Here is a 19272-nt window from a genome sequence, read left to right on the forward strand (position 1 = left end):
CTATATTTGCTAAAACCTGCCTTTCTACTCTTCCCTCTTTATGCAGTTGTTTGTGGAGCCAAGTATAAGCTGTAACATCTAGAACACAATGCCTGATTTATGGTCTAACTCATTTTTTTTAATGGTCTAACTCAATATAATAATAATCATTATTATTAACTTCATCTTATTAGCTATGACCATTATAAAATAAAATTACCACTTAAAATGTTAGCTCAGGGCCCACCTCCTTTAGCCTCAGAAATGGAAACGCTCCCTTGCAATACATCTGCTTTTGAATTTTCAGGCCACATTGTTGTATCCCGCCCCTTTTAGCCAGGCCACCACTAATTAAGCCCCGCCCCGCCCCCTGAGCGGCCACTCCCTGGCCCCTCCCCTGGCCCTCAGCTCCTCAGCACCCGCCCACTCCTAGCCCGAGGCGGGAAACGCTGGACGTAGCTGCTGATTGGCTGGCTGGGGCGCAGCTTGATGGCGTCGGGCTGGCGAGCGGAGGTCCTGGCAGTGGCCCGCGGGCGACAGCTGCCAGTGTGAGGGGGCCCGTGGTCAGAGCGTGCTGTGGCCTTGGGGAGTGGGAAGTGGAGGCACGAGCCCTCCTTATACTTCGCCATGAGTTTCCTGATCGACTCCAGCATCATGATTACCTCCCAGGTGAGCCACCGCGTTCTGTCCCAGGACTCCTCAGCCTCCCTTTCCCGAGTCGTCTGCTCCGGGCCTCAGCGATGCGGGCTGGCCCGGGGTCTCGGTCTTCTCGCCCGCGGCCAGTGCCCGCCTCACCTGTGCCCAGAGCTCGGGGAGGGTGTGGGATTTGCTGCATCCGGTTCCCTGCCCCCTGGCTGTCAGGAGGCGTCCTGCGGCGGTCCGCGCCCCCCGCCCAGACTCCATTCCTCCTCACCCCACCCCACCCCCAGGTTTTCCGTTCACTTTTGGGAGAGGTCAGGTGGCCTTAGCTCTCAGAGCGGGTGCCATGAGAAGGGAGCTGCCCCCAAAGCGCCCCGAAGCTCTGGACTGCGCCGCTGATTCATGGATTAGGGAAGAGTGTGGTTCCGGGCGCGGAGGGCGCGACTCGCCAATCCCTGCTGGCTCCTGGGGGCACGTGAGGGCTTTGCTGGTTTAGCTGTCAAATCCTGAATCCGGATGCGGAGAAATTTGCCGCCGTCACTTCAGAGATCTAATAAGTATCAGGTTTCCTTTGTACAGTAACACCTCCATCCTTCATCCTCTGCTGCCCACGCTTTCGGATCTTTTTCTAACCCTCTTTCCTTCCCGATTGGCCACCTTCATTCATTCGTACAGTCAGCAAACTTTTATCGAGCATTATATAAAGTTCTGAGGATACAAAACTAAAATAAGACACTGACTTGTCCCTGCTCTATAGAAACTTCATCTAGTGAGCCTTTTGCTTTTACCATGTCAGTTCGTTGAGTTACTCTGTTTTATTTTCTTCACAGCATTTATCATAGCACTGATATCATTTATGTATTTGTTTATGAATTTATTTTTTGAGATAAATTCTTCATAGCTCTATCCTCTCTCCAAGTGCGAGTACTCAATAAATATTTGTTGGCCAACTGATAAAATTTGTAGAAGCTCAGACTACCTAATTACTGATCTTCCCTCCACCCACCCCCATTTTTCCAGTAATTTAAAGTATTCTTTCTTAATTGTTCTTTTTTTTTCAAGTGGCACATGACAGAAACAGTTCCTTCTGGGAGTTTAAAGTAAACTAAATCTTAGGGTTTTGGGTTTTTTTTTCTGTTTTTGTATTGCTTTATCCTAATGCTTCTGTCTTCGGAGTGGAGCATTGTCCTTGTTTCTTGAAACCTTTTATTAAAACATTTTAGAGAGCATGAAACAAGGAACATCCTGATAGGATAAATTTTTTGTTTTTAAAATTACCATTCTTTATAAGTTTTCATAACTATAGTTTTTATTGGCTACATAATGTTCAAATGCATCAATGTATAAAAATCTGGACATGTAATTCTCTTGCTTTTCTAACTTTTCCAAGGCTTCCTGTTGCCCTTTATGACAACTCAGGGTTATTTTTAGCCCTAGTACCAACTCAAGAAAAATGACAATATTTAAGTAGCATTTTTTTCACTCAGAATAAAAATAAGAATGTCAGTGAGGAAATTGGCATTACATTATAACCACTAAGATGGTTATAACCATTTTTAACATGGATATAATTGATTGACAAGTTGAACCAAGAAAGTGGCTTTCTGATCTTGTATGCCATATAATACTTTAACTTTCACACATGCATTCACATGCAATATTAAATTTAATTCTCAAACCTGCTCTTTACAAGTGAGGAACTAAGACCCGAAGAATCCTTTGCATGGAATTGTTCTCTGTCCATATATTTATGTGGCTACTTCATCATCATTTAGGTATCAGTAAAAATATCACTTCGGGGAGGCTTTACCTGACGCCCTACCCCCAGTCAAGGTAGCCTCTATTCCAGCCACCTTTTGTCTCATGTCCCAGTTTTAGTTTCTTCTAAATATCTATCACTTGTTTGTTTGTGTTCGTTAGATGTAAACTCCATGAGGTCCAGGATACTCTCTGTCTTGTTTCTACTGTATTCCCCAGCATCTAGATCAGTTTCTGGCACATAGTAGTCCTAGTAAATATTTAGTAAAAAGCACCTTTCTGGAGAGGTGTGATTACCTTAGAAACACCTTCCCCTCATTTTTCCTGTTTTGTATGAACTGAAAGATTTATTTGAAACGAAATCTGAAATCAGAGGTCACATATTGAATCTGGTCTGTCTCAGGCAACATCCTGGTGTAGAGATTGTCACAGGATAAAGTTCACATTCTTAATGTGGCTTATGGGGTCTCTTATGATGAGACCCAGCTCTTACCTCTTCACTTCAGCCTTGGCCCTCACCATTTCTCACTTCAATTTATAACACACTAGCCTTACTAAACTTCTTTTCATTCCTTAACCTGGCCATGCTACCATGCCTCCAGGTTTCCACCAGTCTGTTCTCTTTCTGGACCTTTTCCCCATATCCCTCCACTTCTTTCTCCCGGCTAACTCCTATTCAGCCTTCAGATCTCAACATGGATATCCAAAAAACCTCTTCCAGACTGGACTAGATGTCCCTATACATGTTTTCCTAGTACCCTTTGCCCACTTCACTTATAACAGCACTATCACACTGTTTAATAATTACTTGTCTATCTCCTCCATAGATCATAAACTCCTTAAGGCAGTGTCCATGCTCTCTTGTTTGCCATTCTACCCCTAGGGCCTGGCACATATTAGACACTAATAAATATTTGTTAAATAAATAAAAGTGTAAGTAAATGATCCAAGAAAGGGATCTTTTATTGTCAGTTCTTTAATAACTGTCCTGCCAATGGCCATCTATTTTTTTCAATTTTTTTTCAAATCTGAATTTTTCAAATTCAAAGCTAATTTTCAATGTAGGAGTTATTTTTTGTAAAAGCAACTGTTATCTAACCTCTGTTTTCAGCCTTCTCTACAGTCATAAGACTTATCAGTTCCAAAGTACACTCTTAAGTCCCAAGGTCAAGACTCTGCACAATTTCAAAAATATTCTTTTTGAATAAGAGCTGTGCACTTTCTATTTTATTTGCAAAAATGTTTGAAATCGCTTTTACCTTTTGCATGCTTTTTAGATCCTCTGTAATCTTGCCAGAATTCATATCAATCTTGGACTTCTTGAATTCTCCTGGTATTTTTTTTCATATTACTTGTGTAAAACTCTTTTTAAGCATTTCTTCAATGTGAAAGGAGCCCACAATGAAATATAAAGGTATGTACCTCTTTCTCTTTTTCTTCTGTTTCCCACCCCCGCATATAGACTTATCAATTTCACTTGTTTTCTTTTCCTTGTCGAAATCCCATTTCAGAGTGCTCTTAGTGAAATATTTTATTCTTTTTTCATCCATCTCCACCATATACAATACTCCCTAAATTTCTAACTTCTCCATCTGCAGTCATGACTTCAGAAGTCATTTAAATATGGCCTCTAAACTATAAATTTAAATGTCTCCACTGGTAATGATTTATAATAGCCAAAGGATCTCCCAGGTAGTCTAGGGGTATTTTCTCCTAATCTATTCACCCTCTTCCTTTTCTACTCGGTCTGGATTCATGGAGCCAAGCTACTTTCTCATACCCTCTTGTTTCTTTACCTACATATAAAAGTCCACGCTCGGATCACTGCTATAGTTTGTCTACTACTAACTCAGGGGCCTAAAGCCTTCTGTAGAAAATCATACAACTGTGCAGATTGCCGATGCCACATGTTTATGGACACCCTTAGCTCACTGTATCGTTTTTTTTCTTGACTTTAATCAGCTGCTTGTTCCCTTCCCCTCATAATTTCTCTGAGTCTTTATCACTCTTCAAAGCTCCCTTTTCCATTTTCACCCTCCTACTCTTAGCAGACCACCTTGCCTCCTACTTTATCAACAGAACTGAGGCCAAGAGGTATGAGCTCCTTCTATTTCCTACATCTTAATCTAAGCAGTTATTTATATCAGCAACCATTCCCAATTCCTTTCCTCCCATGGGAGAAAATAAGGTGCCCCTTACTCCTGTTTAAGGCGATGTTTTCCACCTGTGCCTTTGATCATGGAGCAGCTTATTGGGAAGTGGTTAAAAGCACAAGCTTTGGAGTCAGCCACCCAGACTTCAGCTTGAATCCTGATTCTGAAACTTACTATAAATGGGTTAACTTCTGTTAAGCCTCAGCCTTCTCTGTAATAAAGACAATCAAACCTACCTTATCTGGTTTTCATGATTAATGAGATTGCAAGGCTAAGCACTTAGAGTTCCTGGAATATACCACATGGTCAGTAAAAGGTAGCTGTTGCTAATAATAATAAATTAATAACATCATCAACTCACCTCCAGTGTTCTATCAGTTCCTTCTCATATTTGTTTATCTCTGTACTGCTTTCTTCCCCTTGGCCTGTAAATTTTTCTCTTTACCCCACATGCTTCTTTAGGCTACTCTAATGTTTTCTCCCTGCCTCATTCTTGGCTGTCCCTTGGGTTATTTGTGCTTATTGTCTCTACTGCCTTACCCGCCGCCGCCCCCACTACCCCCCCGCCCCGCCCGCTGCGGGCATCCCCAGCCCACTAGAGTCTGGTTGCTGCCTCCACCTCACTACTCAAACTGTTTTCCGAAGGTCAGCGTTGACCAACAAGTTACCAAGTCCTTTGAGCCTTTTCAGTCCTGGTTCTGTTGCCCGTCTCTGCTTCATTTAACAATCCTTTAAACTCTATTCCCTTGGTTTCAGGATACCACAATGTCCTGGTGCCTATTATTTCTCTGACCATTCCTCCTCTGTCTCCTTCCTGGTCTCTTCTTCCCATTCCTTCCCTCTACTGTTTTCTTCCTGGCATATTGCCTTCTTCACTCTACGTACAATTCCTGGGTGATCTCATATTCTTTGGTGGTTTCAGCTCTTAGATGCATCTCAGCCCTACCTTCCTAATCTGTCCTTTATGTCAATTTGGATTGCCCTCAAGCACTTAGCACATCTAAAAGTGAATCCATCATCGTCCTACCTCCCACCCCCATTCCCAAACCTTTGTTTTCTTGCAGTAGTCTTTATGTAAAGTGGGTGGCCTCACCCTTCATCCTGTATCCCAAACTAGTCATCTTTGATTCCTCCCTGCTGATTTTACCTTCTAAGTACTCAGATCTGTTGCCTCCTCTCTAACCACCGATGTCTTACTTCAGGCCTTTATCATCTCTCTCGTCGGGACTGCTGCAACAACCTCCTATCATGTTTCTTTCTCTACAGTGTTGTTTCCCTCAAATAGCTACCATAGTGCTCTATACAAAATAAACCCAGCCATGTCTTTTCTGTACTTAAATAACTCCTCATCACCTACAGACTATGATCCAAGCTCTTTACAGTGGCCTCCAGGGCTTTCAGTCATTAGTTCTCTGTTCCTCCTCTCTTAGCCTTATTTTTAACCACTTCTTTCTTTGAATTTTATCTTCCAGCACCAAACCGTGTGTAGTTACCAGTATATACCATACTATCGGATTGGCCCAAAAGTTCGTTTGGGTCTTTCCGTAACATCTTATAACATCTTATGGAAAAACCCGAACGAACTTTTGGGCCAACCCAATATTTCTTACCTTTGTGCCTTTACTCATGCTCTTTGCTGTCTGAAAATAAAGCCCTGTCCTTCTACCCCCACTACCTGTCTTTTACCTGCCTAATTCTTTTTCATCTTTTAAGAGTGTTTGTTTGTTGAATATTTTAGGGATGGTGGAAACCTTTGAGTGTGTGGTGAATACCTTGGAACCTCTCTCTAGAGAAATGCATATAACCCCCAAATTTGCACATGATATCAGGTTTTAACCCTAAATTAAATCCTCCTTCATCTAAGGTATTATCGTCCCCAGAAAAATGTGTCCTAACCCCCTGCCAGATTGGTTTAATCTGCCTCTTTCATATTCTTTTACAATATCATGTGCATGTCTCACATTATAATTATTTAGTGTCTTCGCCACTATACTATACCTCCTTGAGGGTAGTAGCTATCTTACTCAACTTTTTGTCCCCAGCACCTAGCACAGCACATAGAAGTTATTACCAAAAAATTGAGGTTGAATGTTCCTGAAGAACAAAACATCTTTCACTGTGGACCATTTATCCATTCAGCAAACATTTATGGAGAGCCTGCTATGTGCCAGGCATTGTGCTGGGTGCTGAAGATACAAAGATTAACAAGACAAACATGATCCTTATCCTCACAGAACTTACAGTCTAATGCCTTTTTAAAAAGGGTGTTTTTAAATTAGACATTAAAAAACTGTGTGGTGAGTGCTTTGGTAAGGGAAATACGGGGTAGAATAGGATTATATAAAAAGAGCAAGTTACCTGTATTTGTGAGACCAGAGAAGGCCTTCAAGAGGTAGTAATAATTAAGTTACGATCTGTAGGATAAGTAGGGAGGGGACTGGAGAGAAGTTCCCATCAGAGGATAACATCTGCCAAGGTCTTGGTATGAAAGAATGTTGTATCTAAAGCAGCAAAAGCAGTTCCATGTGGCTGAAAATATGAATTTGGTGGGTAGGAGGGACACAACAAGAGGAGGAAGAGTCTGCTAAACCATGCTCAAAAGTTCACACTTGCTCCTAAAGTCAGTGGGAAGGCATTAAAGAATTTTTTTTCTGAAATAATGCCATTTGCAGCAAAGTGGATGGGCCTAGAGATTATCACACTAGGTGAAGTAAGTCAGAAAGAGAAAGGCAACTACCATATGATATCACTTATATGTGGAATCTAAAATATGATGCAAATGAACTTTTTTATGAAACAGAAACAGACTCACAGACATAGAAAACAAACTTATGGTTACCAAAGGGGAAAAGGGGTGGGGGAGGGATAAGTTAGGGGTTTGGGATTAACAGATACAAACTGTTATATATATAAAATAAACAACAAGGTCCTACTGGATAGCACAGGGAACCATATTCAATATTCTGTAATAAGCCATAATGGAAAAGAATATGTATATATATGTATAACTGAACCATTTTGCTGTACACCAGAAACTAACACACCATTGTAAAGCAATTATAATTTTTAAAAAAAGAATGTTATTCTTCAATAAAGTTCCTAGCCAATATAAGAAGAAAAGAGGAGTTGTGTCAGAGTATGTGTATGTAGAGAAAGTTCTATTTACCAATGGAAAACAAATGAGCTTTAGAAAGCTGAACAGAGCTGTCATGTGGCTACTGTCTCTGATGCCAGCCTGAACCAAAACTGACAATGTGAGATCCTGCAATCTTTTGGCTTTATACTGAGATGGAAACTACTTTAGTGGATTAGGCAAGATGGTGGAGAATCTGAGAAAGGTCCATGAAGGAAAACATATAGAAAATATCACTCTTTCTACTACTTTCCTTTTTTAAAAATATCTTAAAAATAACTCCTTTTCCTTGAAGTTGTTTTGTTTTTCTAAATACTTGCAAGCAGGAGTCATCTGTAAGAAGCAAGTTTCAGTGACTCCTTTTTTATTTGCTAATTTCTCTGGCTCATAAAATGATTATCATAAGATTACAGGAAAAATACATACTTTAATTTTTTGTCTAACTTAAACAAGGATAATTTCAAAAATTGAAGAGTCTTTCAACATCTAGTCCCAGTGTTGAGGACTTTAATAAGTAGATCTTATATGGGTGGATGTCGCCTTTAATCTCTGAAATAAGCTATTTAGTTAGGCGACCTTTTATGTAAAATAGTCTGTAGAAGGCATTTCTCAAAAGATTATGTATATTGACCTTCTATCTTCTTTCTCCTCCAGATACTTTTCTTTGGATTTGGGTGGCTTTTTTTCATGCGACAACTGTTTAAGGACTACGAGGTGAGAAGAGATCATTTTGATTATGCTAATATTATATGAATTTAGATTGTTTTAAATGAGACAAGAAAAATACTTCCATTAAAGAAAAATCATGTTCGAGAAAGACAAATATCATATGATATCACTTATATGTGAAATCTAAAGAAAATGATACAAGTGAACTTATTTACAAAACAGAAGTAGACTCACAGATGTAGAAAACAAACTCACAGTTACCAAAGGGGAAAGTGGGGGGTTGAGGGGGTAAACTGGGAGTTTGGTTTTAACAGATATACACACTACTATATATAAAGTAGATAAACAACAAGGACCTACTGTAGAGCACAGGGAACTATAGTCAGTATCTTGTAATAACCTATAATGGAAAGGAATCTGAAAATGAAATATATATATATATATATATATATATATATATATATATATATATGAATCAGCTGTACACCTGAAACATTGTAAATCAGCTATACTTCAGTTAAAAACACAATGAGTTATGCTTGAACTTCCATGACCTGTGATGGTCAAGAAAAAAAAAGAAAAATCATGTTTACTCCCAAGATGGGAAGTTTTTGCCACTATATAATTCTTAAATTGGAGAATATAATTAAGCTTAGTTGATTTTTTTTTTTTTTAGGCAAGTCGTGTATAGCCCAGAAGCCAGGATCATGAAATATCATGCCTTAGTCATATCAGTATATATACCAATAGCAGATAGTTATTCTTTGGGAGAGAATTTAACTTATAATGTCTCATAAATGTGCTCATTCATTTGGTATCTGGCCTTCAGTATTAATTACCAATCTTACATCCTAAGTTAATACCAAATTCTAAGGCTGGTTCGATTCGTATCTTAAGCCTTGAATTCAGAAAGACAACAGCCTACACTGGACATTTCCTAATTAATCTTTCTCATTTAGTAATAAGCTCAATGGTTATGGACTATCTGGGGTCATTTCTAGTATGTTCTCCATTAAACTTCCCTAGGGAGTTTGAGTTGTTGTCTGAAATAGCCCAGAATTCCAGAGATTCTGTTCTGCTCAATACTTTAAGGCCTCCTGGGGGAGGTTCTAAAACTGGTCCAAGGTCTGCAGAATGTTGAAGTAACCCTTTTAGCACTAACCTGTATATATAAATCTGTAAATTTTTTTGTCAGTGTGCATCAGTAATTCTAAATGCTACTTCTGACCCTGTCACTTCATCTTCTTGTGCTTTAAATTTTTCATCCACAGGAGGAGGATGATAATAGTGACCCATGAATTAGAAGTACTACCTACTTTCATCTATTTCTTTAGCTCCAGACAAGTTACTGTCATGGCCCTGTTTCTAATAACTTGAGAACTTCCTTAATATAAGTTTTCTGACTTGTAACCAGAAGGTTATCAACTCAATATTTCACACAAGGAAATGACTTTTAGTCTCTATTTGACTTTTAACAGGTGCGTCAGTATGTGGTACAGGTGATCTTCTCTGTGACTTTTGCATTTTCTTGCACCATGTTTGAGCTCATCATCTTTGAAATCTTAGGAGTATTGAATAGCAGGTGAGTAAGAGTACTAATTAGCTCTCCTCTTAAAGAGACCTATGTTACTTTCTTTATGGTGGAAGATTTACTGGGATCCCATATCTGAAAAAATCCACCATGTAGTTAGTTTAGTCTCAGTAACTGTAATAATCATAGCAAATACAGGTCCCTAGCACCTAGTAACTGGCTTGACAAAGATTATGAAATAGCAGGAAAACAAGTCTGAGCATTAGTTCTAAAGTACTAATTGAGACTGAAGCTGTGAGAGCCTAGGTCCCAGGCTTCACTCTGAGAAGTTTTATTTTTCTCAGACTGCTCTCTGATTGAATCCCGGTAAGAGCCCTTCACGTTGTCCTGCTGATTGAAAAATCTCTACCTGCAAAGATCGGAATTTCTCAGAGCTAGTTAAGGACTTCTATGAAGACTGAACTCCAGTTCTTACTAATCAAGTTAATTTTGTTGATTTCATAGGCATGTTCAAGTCTGATTGAACTTAGAGTGTTCTTTAAAGCATTTTTTAAAAGCAACTCCTGTCCTCCTCCAAATAACAGACCTGTTTAGTTTATTGAACAGTCTATCCAAAATATTTCTTGCTTGTTAAACTGCAAGCTTGAGTTTTTGGGGGGGCCAATGTTTGTGTGTAGAGAACATCAGCTATTCTATATAGAGTCTTGTACTTTTTTTTTTTTTTTTTTTTTTTTTTTTGCGGTATGCGGGCCTCTCACTGTTGTGGCCTCCCCCGTTGCGGAGCACAGGCTCCGGACGCGCAGGCTCAGCGGCCATGGCTCACGGGCCCAGCCGCTCCGCGGCATATGGGATCCTCCCAGACCGGGGCACAAACCCGTATCCCCTGCATCGGCAGGCGGACTCTCAACCACTTGCGCCACCAGGGAGGCCCCTAGAGTCTTGTACTTTTTTATCACGACATGGAAAAGTCTTTTTTGTTTGTTTGTTTGTTTGTTTGTTTTTTGCATTACGTGGGCTTCTCACTGCTGTGGCCTCTCCCGTTGCGGAGCACAGGCTCTGGACATGCAGGCCCAGCAGCCATGGCTCACGGGCCTAGCCGCTCCGCGGCATGTGGGATCTTCCCAGACCGGGGCACGAACCCGTGTCCCCTGCATCGGCAGGCGGACTCTCAACCACTGCGCCACCAGGGAAGCCCTGGAAAAGTCTTTTAAGAATAAAGTGGCATTGGCTCTGTAGTCAGGAATCAATGCTGAGCTAAGCTGTATAACTCATTATAGACCTCTGATACTTGAGACTTACAGAGAGATTATATTCTCAAATTCCTTTTTTGAGAATCAGAATTGATAATTATGGTCTCTTGATAGATAAATTAAGAACTTGTAGTATGGGAAAACAGGAATATGTTCTGACTCGGCTGCTTTTAAACTTGTTCTTTAATAATCCAAACCTTTCTTGGATGAGCTAGATACAGATCCTATGACCATCAAGACATGCTAGTTATTAAATTTTATTTAAGAGCCCAGAAATAAACCAAAGCATATACAGTCAATTATTTGAAAAGGGAGGCAAGAATACTCAATGGAGAAAAGATAGTCTCTTCAATAAATGATGGTGGGGAAATTGGATACTCACATGTAATAGAATGAAACTTGACCCCTATCTTACATTACTCACAAAAATTAACTCGAAATGGATTAAAGACTTAAATGTGAGGCCTGAAACCATGGAACTCCTAGAAGAAAATATAGTAAAAAAACTCCTTGACATGGGTCTTGGTAACGATTTTTTTGGAAATCACACCTAAAGCACAAATAACATCAAAAACAAACAGGTGGGACTATATCAAACTAAAAAGCTTCTGCACAGCAAAAGGAACCATCAACAAGGTGAAAAGATAACCTTTGGAACAGGGAAAAACATTTGCAAACCATGTGTCTGATATGGGGTTAATATCCAAAACATATAAAGGACTCATATAATTCAATAGCAAAAAAACCAAATAATCCAATTTAAAAATGGGCAAAGGACCTGAATAGACATTTTTCCAAAGAAGATTTACAGGCCAACAGGTACATGAAAAAATGCTCAACGTTACCAGTCATTAGGGAGATGCAAATTAAAACCACAATGAAAACAGTAAAACCACACCTCAGATCCGTTAGAGTGGCTACATCAAAAAGACAAAACAGGGCTTCCCTGGTGGTACAGTAGTTAAGAATCTGCCTGCCAATGCAGGGGACACGGGTTCAAGCCCTGGTCCGGGAAGATCCCACATGCCATGGAGCAACTAAGTCAGTGCGCCACAACTACTGAGCCTGCGCTCTAGAGCCTGTGGGCCACAACTACTGAGCCTGCATGCCACAACTACTGAAGCCTGTGTGCCTAGAGCCCATGCTCTCCAACAAGAGAAGCCACTGCAATGAGAAGTCCACGCACTGCAATGAAGAGTAGACCCCTCTCACCGCAACTAGAGAAAGCCCATGCATAGCAGCAAAGACCCAACACAGCCAAAATAAATAAGTAAATAAATATTTCAAAAAAATTTTAAAAAAGACATAATATAGTGATGTGGATGTGGAGAAAAGGGAACCCTTGTGCACTGCTGCTGGGATTGTAAATTGATATAGCTGCCATGGAAAACAGTGTGGAGGCTCCTCAAAAAACTGAAAATAGAACTACCATATGATCCAGCAATTCCACTTCTGGAAATATATCCAAAGGAAATGAAAACACTGACTTGAAAGACTATCTGCACCCCATGTTCATAACAACATTATTTACAATGGCCAAGATATAGAAAAAACCTAAGTGTCCATCAAAGGATGAATGGATAAAGTGTGGAATGTATATACAATGGAATATTATTCAATCATAAAAAATGAAGAAATCCTACCATTTGTGATAACATGGATGGACCTTGAAGGCATTATGCTAAGTGAAATAAGTCAGACAGAGAAAGACAAATACTGTATGATTTCACTTATATGTGGGACCTAAAAACAAAAATAAGAACACCAAACTCATAGAAAAAGATCAGATTGGTAGTTGCGAGAGGCAGGGGGTTTGAGGATGGGGAATTGGAGGAAGGTGGTCAAAAGGTACAAATTTCCAGTTATAAGATAAATAAGTTCTAGAACACTGCTGTGTAATATATAGGAAAGTTAAGAGAGTAAATCCTAAGAGTTCTCATCACAAGGAGATTTTTTTTGTATCTGTATGAGAGAATGATGTTAACTAAACCTTTTGTAATCATTTCACAGCATGTGTAAGTCAAACCATCATTCTAGACACCTTAAGCTTATACAGTGGTCTATGTCAACTGACATAAAACTCAATAAAACTAGAAAAAAAATTTATTATCACAACCTGGAAGTTTTACTGATATCTAAGCAGAGGTCAGCAACCTTTCCTGTAAAGAGCCAGATAGTAAATGTATTAGGCTTTGTGGGCCACACCGTTTCTATTGCAACTACTCAGCTCTGCTGTTGTAGAGCCAAAGCAGCCATAGGCGATATGTAATCAAATGGGTGTGACTGTGTTCCAGTAAAACTTCATTTATAAAAACAGGTGACTGGCTGGCCATAAGTAGTGATCTAAGTGGTGTAGAAAGGACTATGGCTCAAATAGTCTAAAACCAAAGTTATTGTTTTTGGTAGCTGATGTCACCCAACTTTTGACTCATTTATAATTAACAATCCAATATAGTAAGACACCTCACTCAGTTACTTGGATTTATATTCCTCAAATAGCTTATCTTAAAGAGTATGGAAGTAGCATTGCTAAAATCTGGTTCTTCTTTAGGTGCTTTTTTGGCGGATTGGGTAGGCTGAGACATGTCTTCAGTTATACCTATTTTTTCATACTAACATTTTGTCCTACTGTGTAACAGAATTATGGACCATGATCATATATTATTACCTGTGCATTGACTATTCAGAATACTTTTCAAAAGAAAATCTTGGACCTGACCAAGAGTATTCTTTTGGCTCCTCTCTAAACAGAAGTGGTATAGCCTCCTATTTAAATATGTAATCTTGTTGGTATCCTTAATTTTCTCAAGAGAATGTCACTTTACCGTCAGCTCAAGTGACAGTTAAAATATATGGTTTGCTTTTAATTGGCAATATGGATTACACTTGTCATTTCAAACCCACTGCCTCCCAATATCTTTCAGAAACTTAGCTGAAATACTAAGTATGATTGCCTGGAGGATGTGCATATTGTTTGTTTCTCTAGATGCTCAAAAGTGGGTAATCCAGATGAGCAAAAGCTGTCAGTTTATCTAAACCAAATGGTATTGGCTCTCTGTAGGGCAGCCTTTACTGAATAGCTCTTTGTTTTATGATTCCTGCCATCTATACTAAGGAGTAAGCAGTAAGAAATAGCCCTCTGAAACTCATCAGTGTTTCTCTTGAAAGGATGTTGTGAAGAACATTGTTAATTGCCCTCATATTTTCTTCTTTATGAAATCTCTGGGGAAATTTCAATATGATCATGGTAATAATTCAGTAATAATAAATCAGTAATAATTATGCTTACTTTATATAATTTGTTTTTCTTACATACACTATGATTTATCTAACTGATCAATGTTTCTATTTTACATTGACTATTAGAAAACGTAAAGCTAAATTTATGACCCACCTGTAGCAAGTTTCTAGAACTTTATGGTGAGCATTTTCATAATAACCATCAAGCCTGGCCTGATATTCTACCTATATTTTGCCACTGTTTTTCCTTCCTTTCTTATTTCCTTATAGTTTATTTCATCATCCTGTATTTTATATGTACTCATAAACCACTTAACCACTTAAGCTTTTTTGAAACAAGGCCTAGTTTGAAGTAAGTTTAAAATCAATAAACTTGACACCATCGAGAAAGTGAACAGATATCTTACAAATTGGAGAAAATTTTTGTAAATCATGAATCTGCTATGGGACTTCTATCTAGAATATATAAAGAACTCTTACAACTCAATAACAAAAAGACAAATATCACAATTAAAAAATGGACAAAGGATCTGAATAGGCATTTCTCCAAATAAGATATGCAAATGGACAATAAGCACATGAAAAGATGCTCAACATCTTTAGCCATCAGGGAGATGCAAATCAAAACCACAGTGTGATACCACTTGACACCCACTAGGATGGCTATAATCAAAAAGACAATAACAAGTGTTGACAAGGCTGTGGAGAAATTGGAACCCTCATTTGCTATGGGTAAAAGGTAAATGATACAGCCACTTTGCAAAATAATGGCAGTCTTCAAAATATTAAATATATGGGCTTCCCTGGTGGTGCAGTGGTTGGGAGTCCGCCTGCCGATGCAGGGGACATGGGTTCGTGCCCCAGTCTGGGTGGATCCCACATGCCACGGAGCAGCTGGGCCCGTGGGCCATGGCCGCTGAGCCTACGCGTCCAGAGCCTGTGCTCTGCAATGGGAGAGGCCACGGCAGTGAGAGGCCCGTGTACTGCAAAAAAAAAAAAAAAAAAGATTAAATATAGAGTTATTATATGACCCAGCAATTGCACTGCCTCGTAGATACCTAAAGAGAAATTAAAACATTGCTACACAAAAAAACTCCTTTATGAATATTAATAGCATTGCTATTTATAACAGCTAAAAAGTAGAACAACCCAAATGTTCACCAACTAATGAATGGATAAACAAAATGTGGTATATTCATACAACGGTATGAATATTATTCAGCCATAAAAAGGAATGAAGTATTGATAGATGCTACACATTGTTGAACCTTGAAAACATTATGCTAAGTTAAAGAAGTCTGTCACAAAAGATCACATATTACATGATTCCGCGTACATGAGATGTCCAGAATATGTAAGTCCATAGAGACAGAGAGTATATTGGTGGTTTCCTAGGGCTGGGGAGGTTGAAAGGAAAGGGGAGTGATTGCTAATGGGTACTGGGTTTCATCATGGAGTGAGAAAAATGTTCTAAAATTGATTGTAGTGATGGTTGCACAATGATGTGACTATACTAAAAACCATTATATTGTACACTTTAAACATGTGAATTATGTCTCAATAAATTGTTATAAAAAGAAAAAGCCCTAAAAATATTTTAATCAATAAGTAAAATATATTTTATAAGCAGTAGTAAAAGTGGTCACACAAATCAGATGTTTATACTGAGGGTACAGAAGAAGTATTTATGTGTCTTTATAACACATATTATTATTAACATTTATTTTCTTTTAACTCATATTGAAATAGGACTCCCAGTGGTAAATGAAACAAGTCATTCTACCAATAATATATATTGATAAATGTTATCATACATTGTCTATGAATATGACTAGAGCATTAACATTCTCAATTTAATAAGTAAAATTCTTAGGAGGTTAAGATGGCCATATATACCTTTCAGAACTTTGTATTTTTTAATCTCTATAAATGAGCAGATAGTAACAACCTAGTTGACTAATTAGATGGGATATATTCAGTATTGAGTTCAAAGAGCAAGAGATCCTTTGGAAGGCTAAAGAGTGAAAGTAGCTGCCCTCTTCCCCTCCTAGTGATATTCTTTGACATTTGTTTCAGCTCCCGTTATTTTCACTGGAAAATGAACCTGTGTGTAATTCTGTTGATCCTGGTTTTCATGGTGCCTTTTTACATTGGCTATTTTATTGTGAGCAACATCCGACTATGTGAGTATTTTACCCCTCGTGTCAGCACATAAGATGAGTATTCTTAGGGACTGAGGCTGTAGAGAGCTTCATTTCTATATTACTTTCAGTAGCTACTGTTGTTTGAGGGCACCTCATACACAGCATCTTTAAAAGATTGGTACAAGGGGCTTCCCTGGTGGCACAGTGGTTGAGAGTCTGCCCACCGATGCAGAGGACATGGGTTTGTGCCCCGGTCCGGAAGATCCCACATGCCGCGGAGCGGCTGAGCCCGTGAGCCATAGCTGCTGAGCCTGCGCGTCCAGAGCCTGTGCTCTGCAACGGGAGAGGCCACAACAGTGAGAGGCCCGCGTACCGCAAAAAAAAAAAAAAAAAAAAAAAAAAAAGATTGGTACAAAATAAATATTGAATGAATGATTAGGTTATTTGTCCTGCCACGGCTTTATTTGTTTCTACTATAATATCTTTCCTTTCATTTTTCCAATGCAGGGTACTATTTGTACTTTCTGATTTGTACCGGGAATTGTTATTAGTACTTTATCAGAAAATGACCTTTCCCCCTCCTTTAACTGTCATTTTAAGAGACTTCTTGCATTCTTTTTCTTTAATTAATTAATTTATTTATTTTGGGCTGCATTGGGTCTTCGTTGCTGCACGCAGGCTTTCTCTAGTTGCGGGGAGAGAGGGCTACTCTTTGTTGCGGTGCAGGAGCTTCTCACTGCGGTGGCTTCTATTGTTGCAGAGCACGGACTCTAGGGCGCACAGGCTCAGTAGTTGTGGTGCACAGGCTTAGTTGCTTCGCAGCATGTGGGATCTTCCTGGACCAGGGCTTGAGCCCATGTCACCTGCATTGGCAGGCAGATTCTTAACCACTGCACCACCAGGGAAACCCAAGAATTCTTGCATTCTTAAAAAAAAAAGAAATGTCTCCCCTAACTCAACCCACATCTTAATTTCAGCCAAATTTCTCTTATGATGGTAAGAGGTTTAGAAAACAATTTCTAAAACTTATATTGTTCCATCATTCATTTGCCAAGTGAGCAAGCCAGCCAAATATTAATTAGCATGATCCCATAAACTTATGTAGAGAACGCTCTTTAACATATATCTATTTCACCTTGTCTCCTCTTTCTTAGTGCATAAACAGCGACTGCTTTTTTCCTGTCTCTTATGGTTGACCTTTATGTATTTCTTCTGGAAACTAGGAGATCCATTTCCCATTCTCAGCCCAAAACATGGTGAGTGTATATGTGGTGGGGAGAGGGAAAGTGTTGTTTATAATTTTCTAATTTGAAAAAAATCAAAAATTTTAAAATTATTGACTATGGGAAACATAGCAAGTTATTTCTCTAAAAAAGTCTGGTTTTGAACTGAATTTTTCTTTCGTCCTAGGAGGTATCAAATGCTGGTTTGGGAACAGATTTCTATCATTTTAGAGCAAGAGTTTTGACTTTAGGTTAGTGAATGAACTTTAAGGGAGTAATGGGTAGAGAAAGGTATCCTTAACTTTAACCTCCTAATATTTTATGCAGAATTATGGGAATGTATTTGTATGTGTATTTGGAAGTGAGGGATCCATAAGCTTTTATGAGATTCCCAAAGGGGTCTGTGACCCAGAAGAAATGGCCCCTGCTTAAGTGATAATAAAGACCATTTTAGGGAATGTATGTATTTTGGCAAAGAGCAATGACATAAAACACAATTAGTAGATGAAAAACTTTTTAGGAGTCAGTGTCTCTCCTCACACAAAAAAGTTCATCTTACATACAAGAACAGGTCATGGACATAGCCCTAATTTCTGTGCTAAAAACAATGAACAAAAATCCCTCACCTAACAAGTTCTTCTAGAACTACTCCAGAAATAAATACTACTCCAAAAATATACATATAAAACAGGACTTCCCTGGTGACGCAGTGGTTAAGAATCCACCTGCCAATGCAGGGGACACAGGTTCAATCTCTGGCCCGGGAAGATCCCACATGCTGCGGAGCAACTAATCCCATGGGCCACAACTACCGAGCCTGTGCTCTAGAGCCCATGAGCTGCAACTATGTAGCCCCCGTGCCTAGAGCCTGTGCTTCACAACAAGAGAAGCCACTGCAGTGAGAAGCCCATGCACGGCAACGAAGAGTAGCCCCCGCTCGCCGCAACTAGAGAAAGCCCGCGTGCAACAACGAAGACCCAACACAGCCAAAAAAAATAAAACAAAAACAAAAGAAAACAAAAAAAAAATTAAATTTCCTATAAAGATAAAAAAAATAGATTAGAGCCTACCTGTAATAAATATACTGGAACTTTCATATACTGGAGCTTTTTTTAAAAAAAATACACATCTTTTCATTTCACTATCCTGCTATATTTATCAAGGTTCTTAGAGCAGAAAACAGATTCTACTCTAACTAGTTTAAAGCAGAAAGTGATTTATTACAGTGTATTAGGGAGTTAAAAACCGTGAAAGTTGTCACCTGCCACTCAGGACATATGATCAGGGACCAGACATTAGAAACGGCTTCAGCTGCCCCAGCTCCCAGGTGTTGTCACCACTCCCACGTTATTCACTTCTGTATTTGAGGTCTTACATGTGCAAGTGAATATGATGCAACCTAGGTAACATTCAGAACCTTAGCTTCAAGGAAATCTGGGAAAGAGCTTTTGGCTTTCCAGATTCTATAGTTCAAGAAGACGTGCTAGAAAGGCATTGGAATGAGTGTTTAATGAACCAGTGTCTTGAATCTGCCGTATCTCCCATGCATCCTT

General features: G+C 39.1%; 1 protein-coding gene across 4 annotated transcripts in view; it reads left to right on the top strand.

The window, feature by feature from the left end:
* The first annotated feature begins 443 nt into the window (after nt 1-443).
* The window catches only part of GPR89A (G protein-coupled receptor 89A), a 47669-nt gene continuing 28840 nt past the window's right edge, over nt 444-19272 (top strand). For 2 of the 4 annotated variants that reach the window (XM_060090402.1, XM_060090403.1), the window contains exons 1-5: nt 444-648; nt 8317-8376; nt 9810-9913; nt 16429-16535; nt 17651-17752. In XM_060090402.1, the coding sequence (XP_059946385.1) occupies nt 607-648; nt 8317-8376; nt 9810-9913; nt 16429-16535; nt 17651-17752 (415 nt within the window). In that variant the 5' untranslated portion in view covers nt 444-606. Of the gene's footprint in view, nt 649-8316; nt 8377-9809; nt 9914-16428; nt 16536-17650; nt 17753-19272 lie in introns of those variants that run through there. The other 2 variants (XM_060090401.1, XM_060090404.1) reach the window with 2 other exon arrangements.

The sequence above is a fragment of the Mesoplodon densirostris genome, chromosome 2, assembly GCF_025265405.1.
Source record: "Mesoplodon densirostris isolate mMesDen1 chromosome 2, mMesDen1 primary haplotype, whole genome shotgun sequence".
NCBI classification, from domain to species: domain Eukaryota; kingdom Metazoa; phylum Chordata; class Mammalia; order Artiodactyla; family Ziphiidae; genus Mesoplodon; species Mesoplodon densirostris.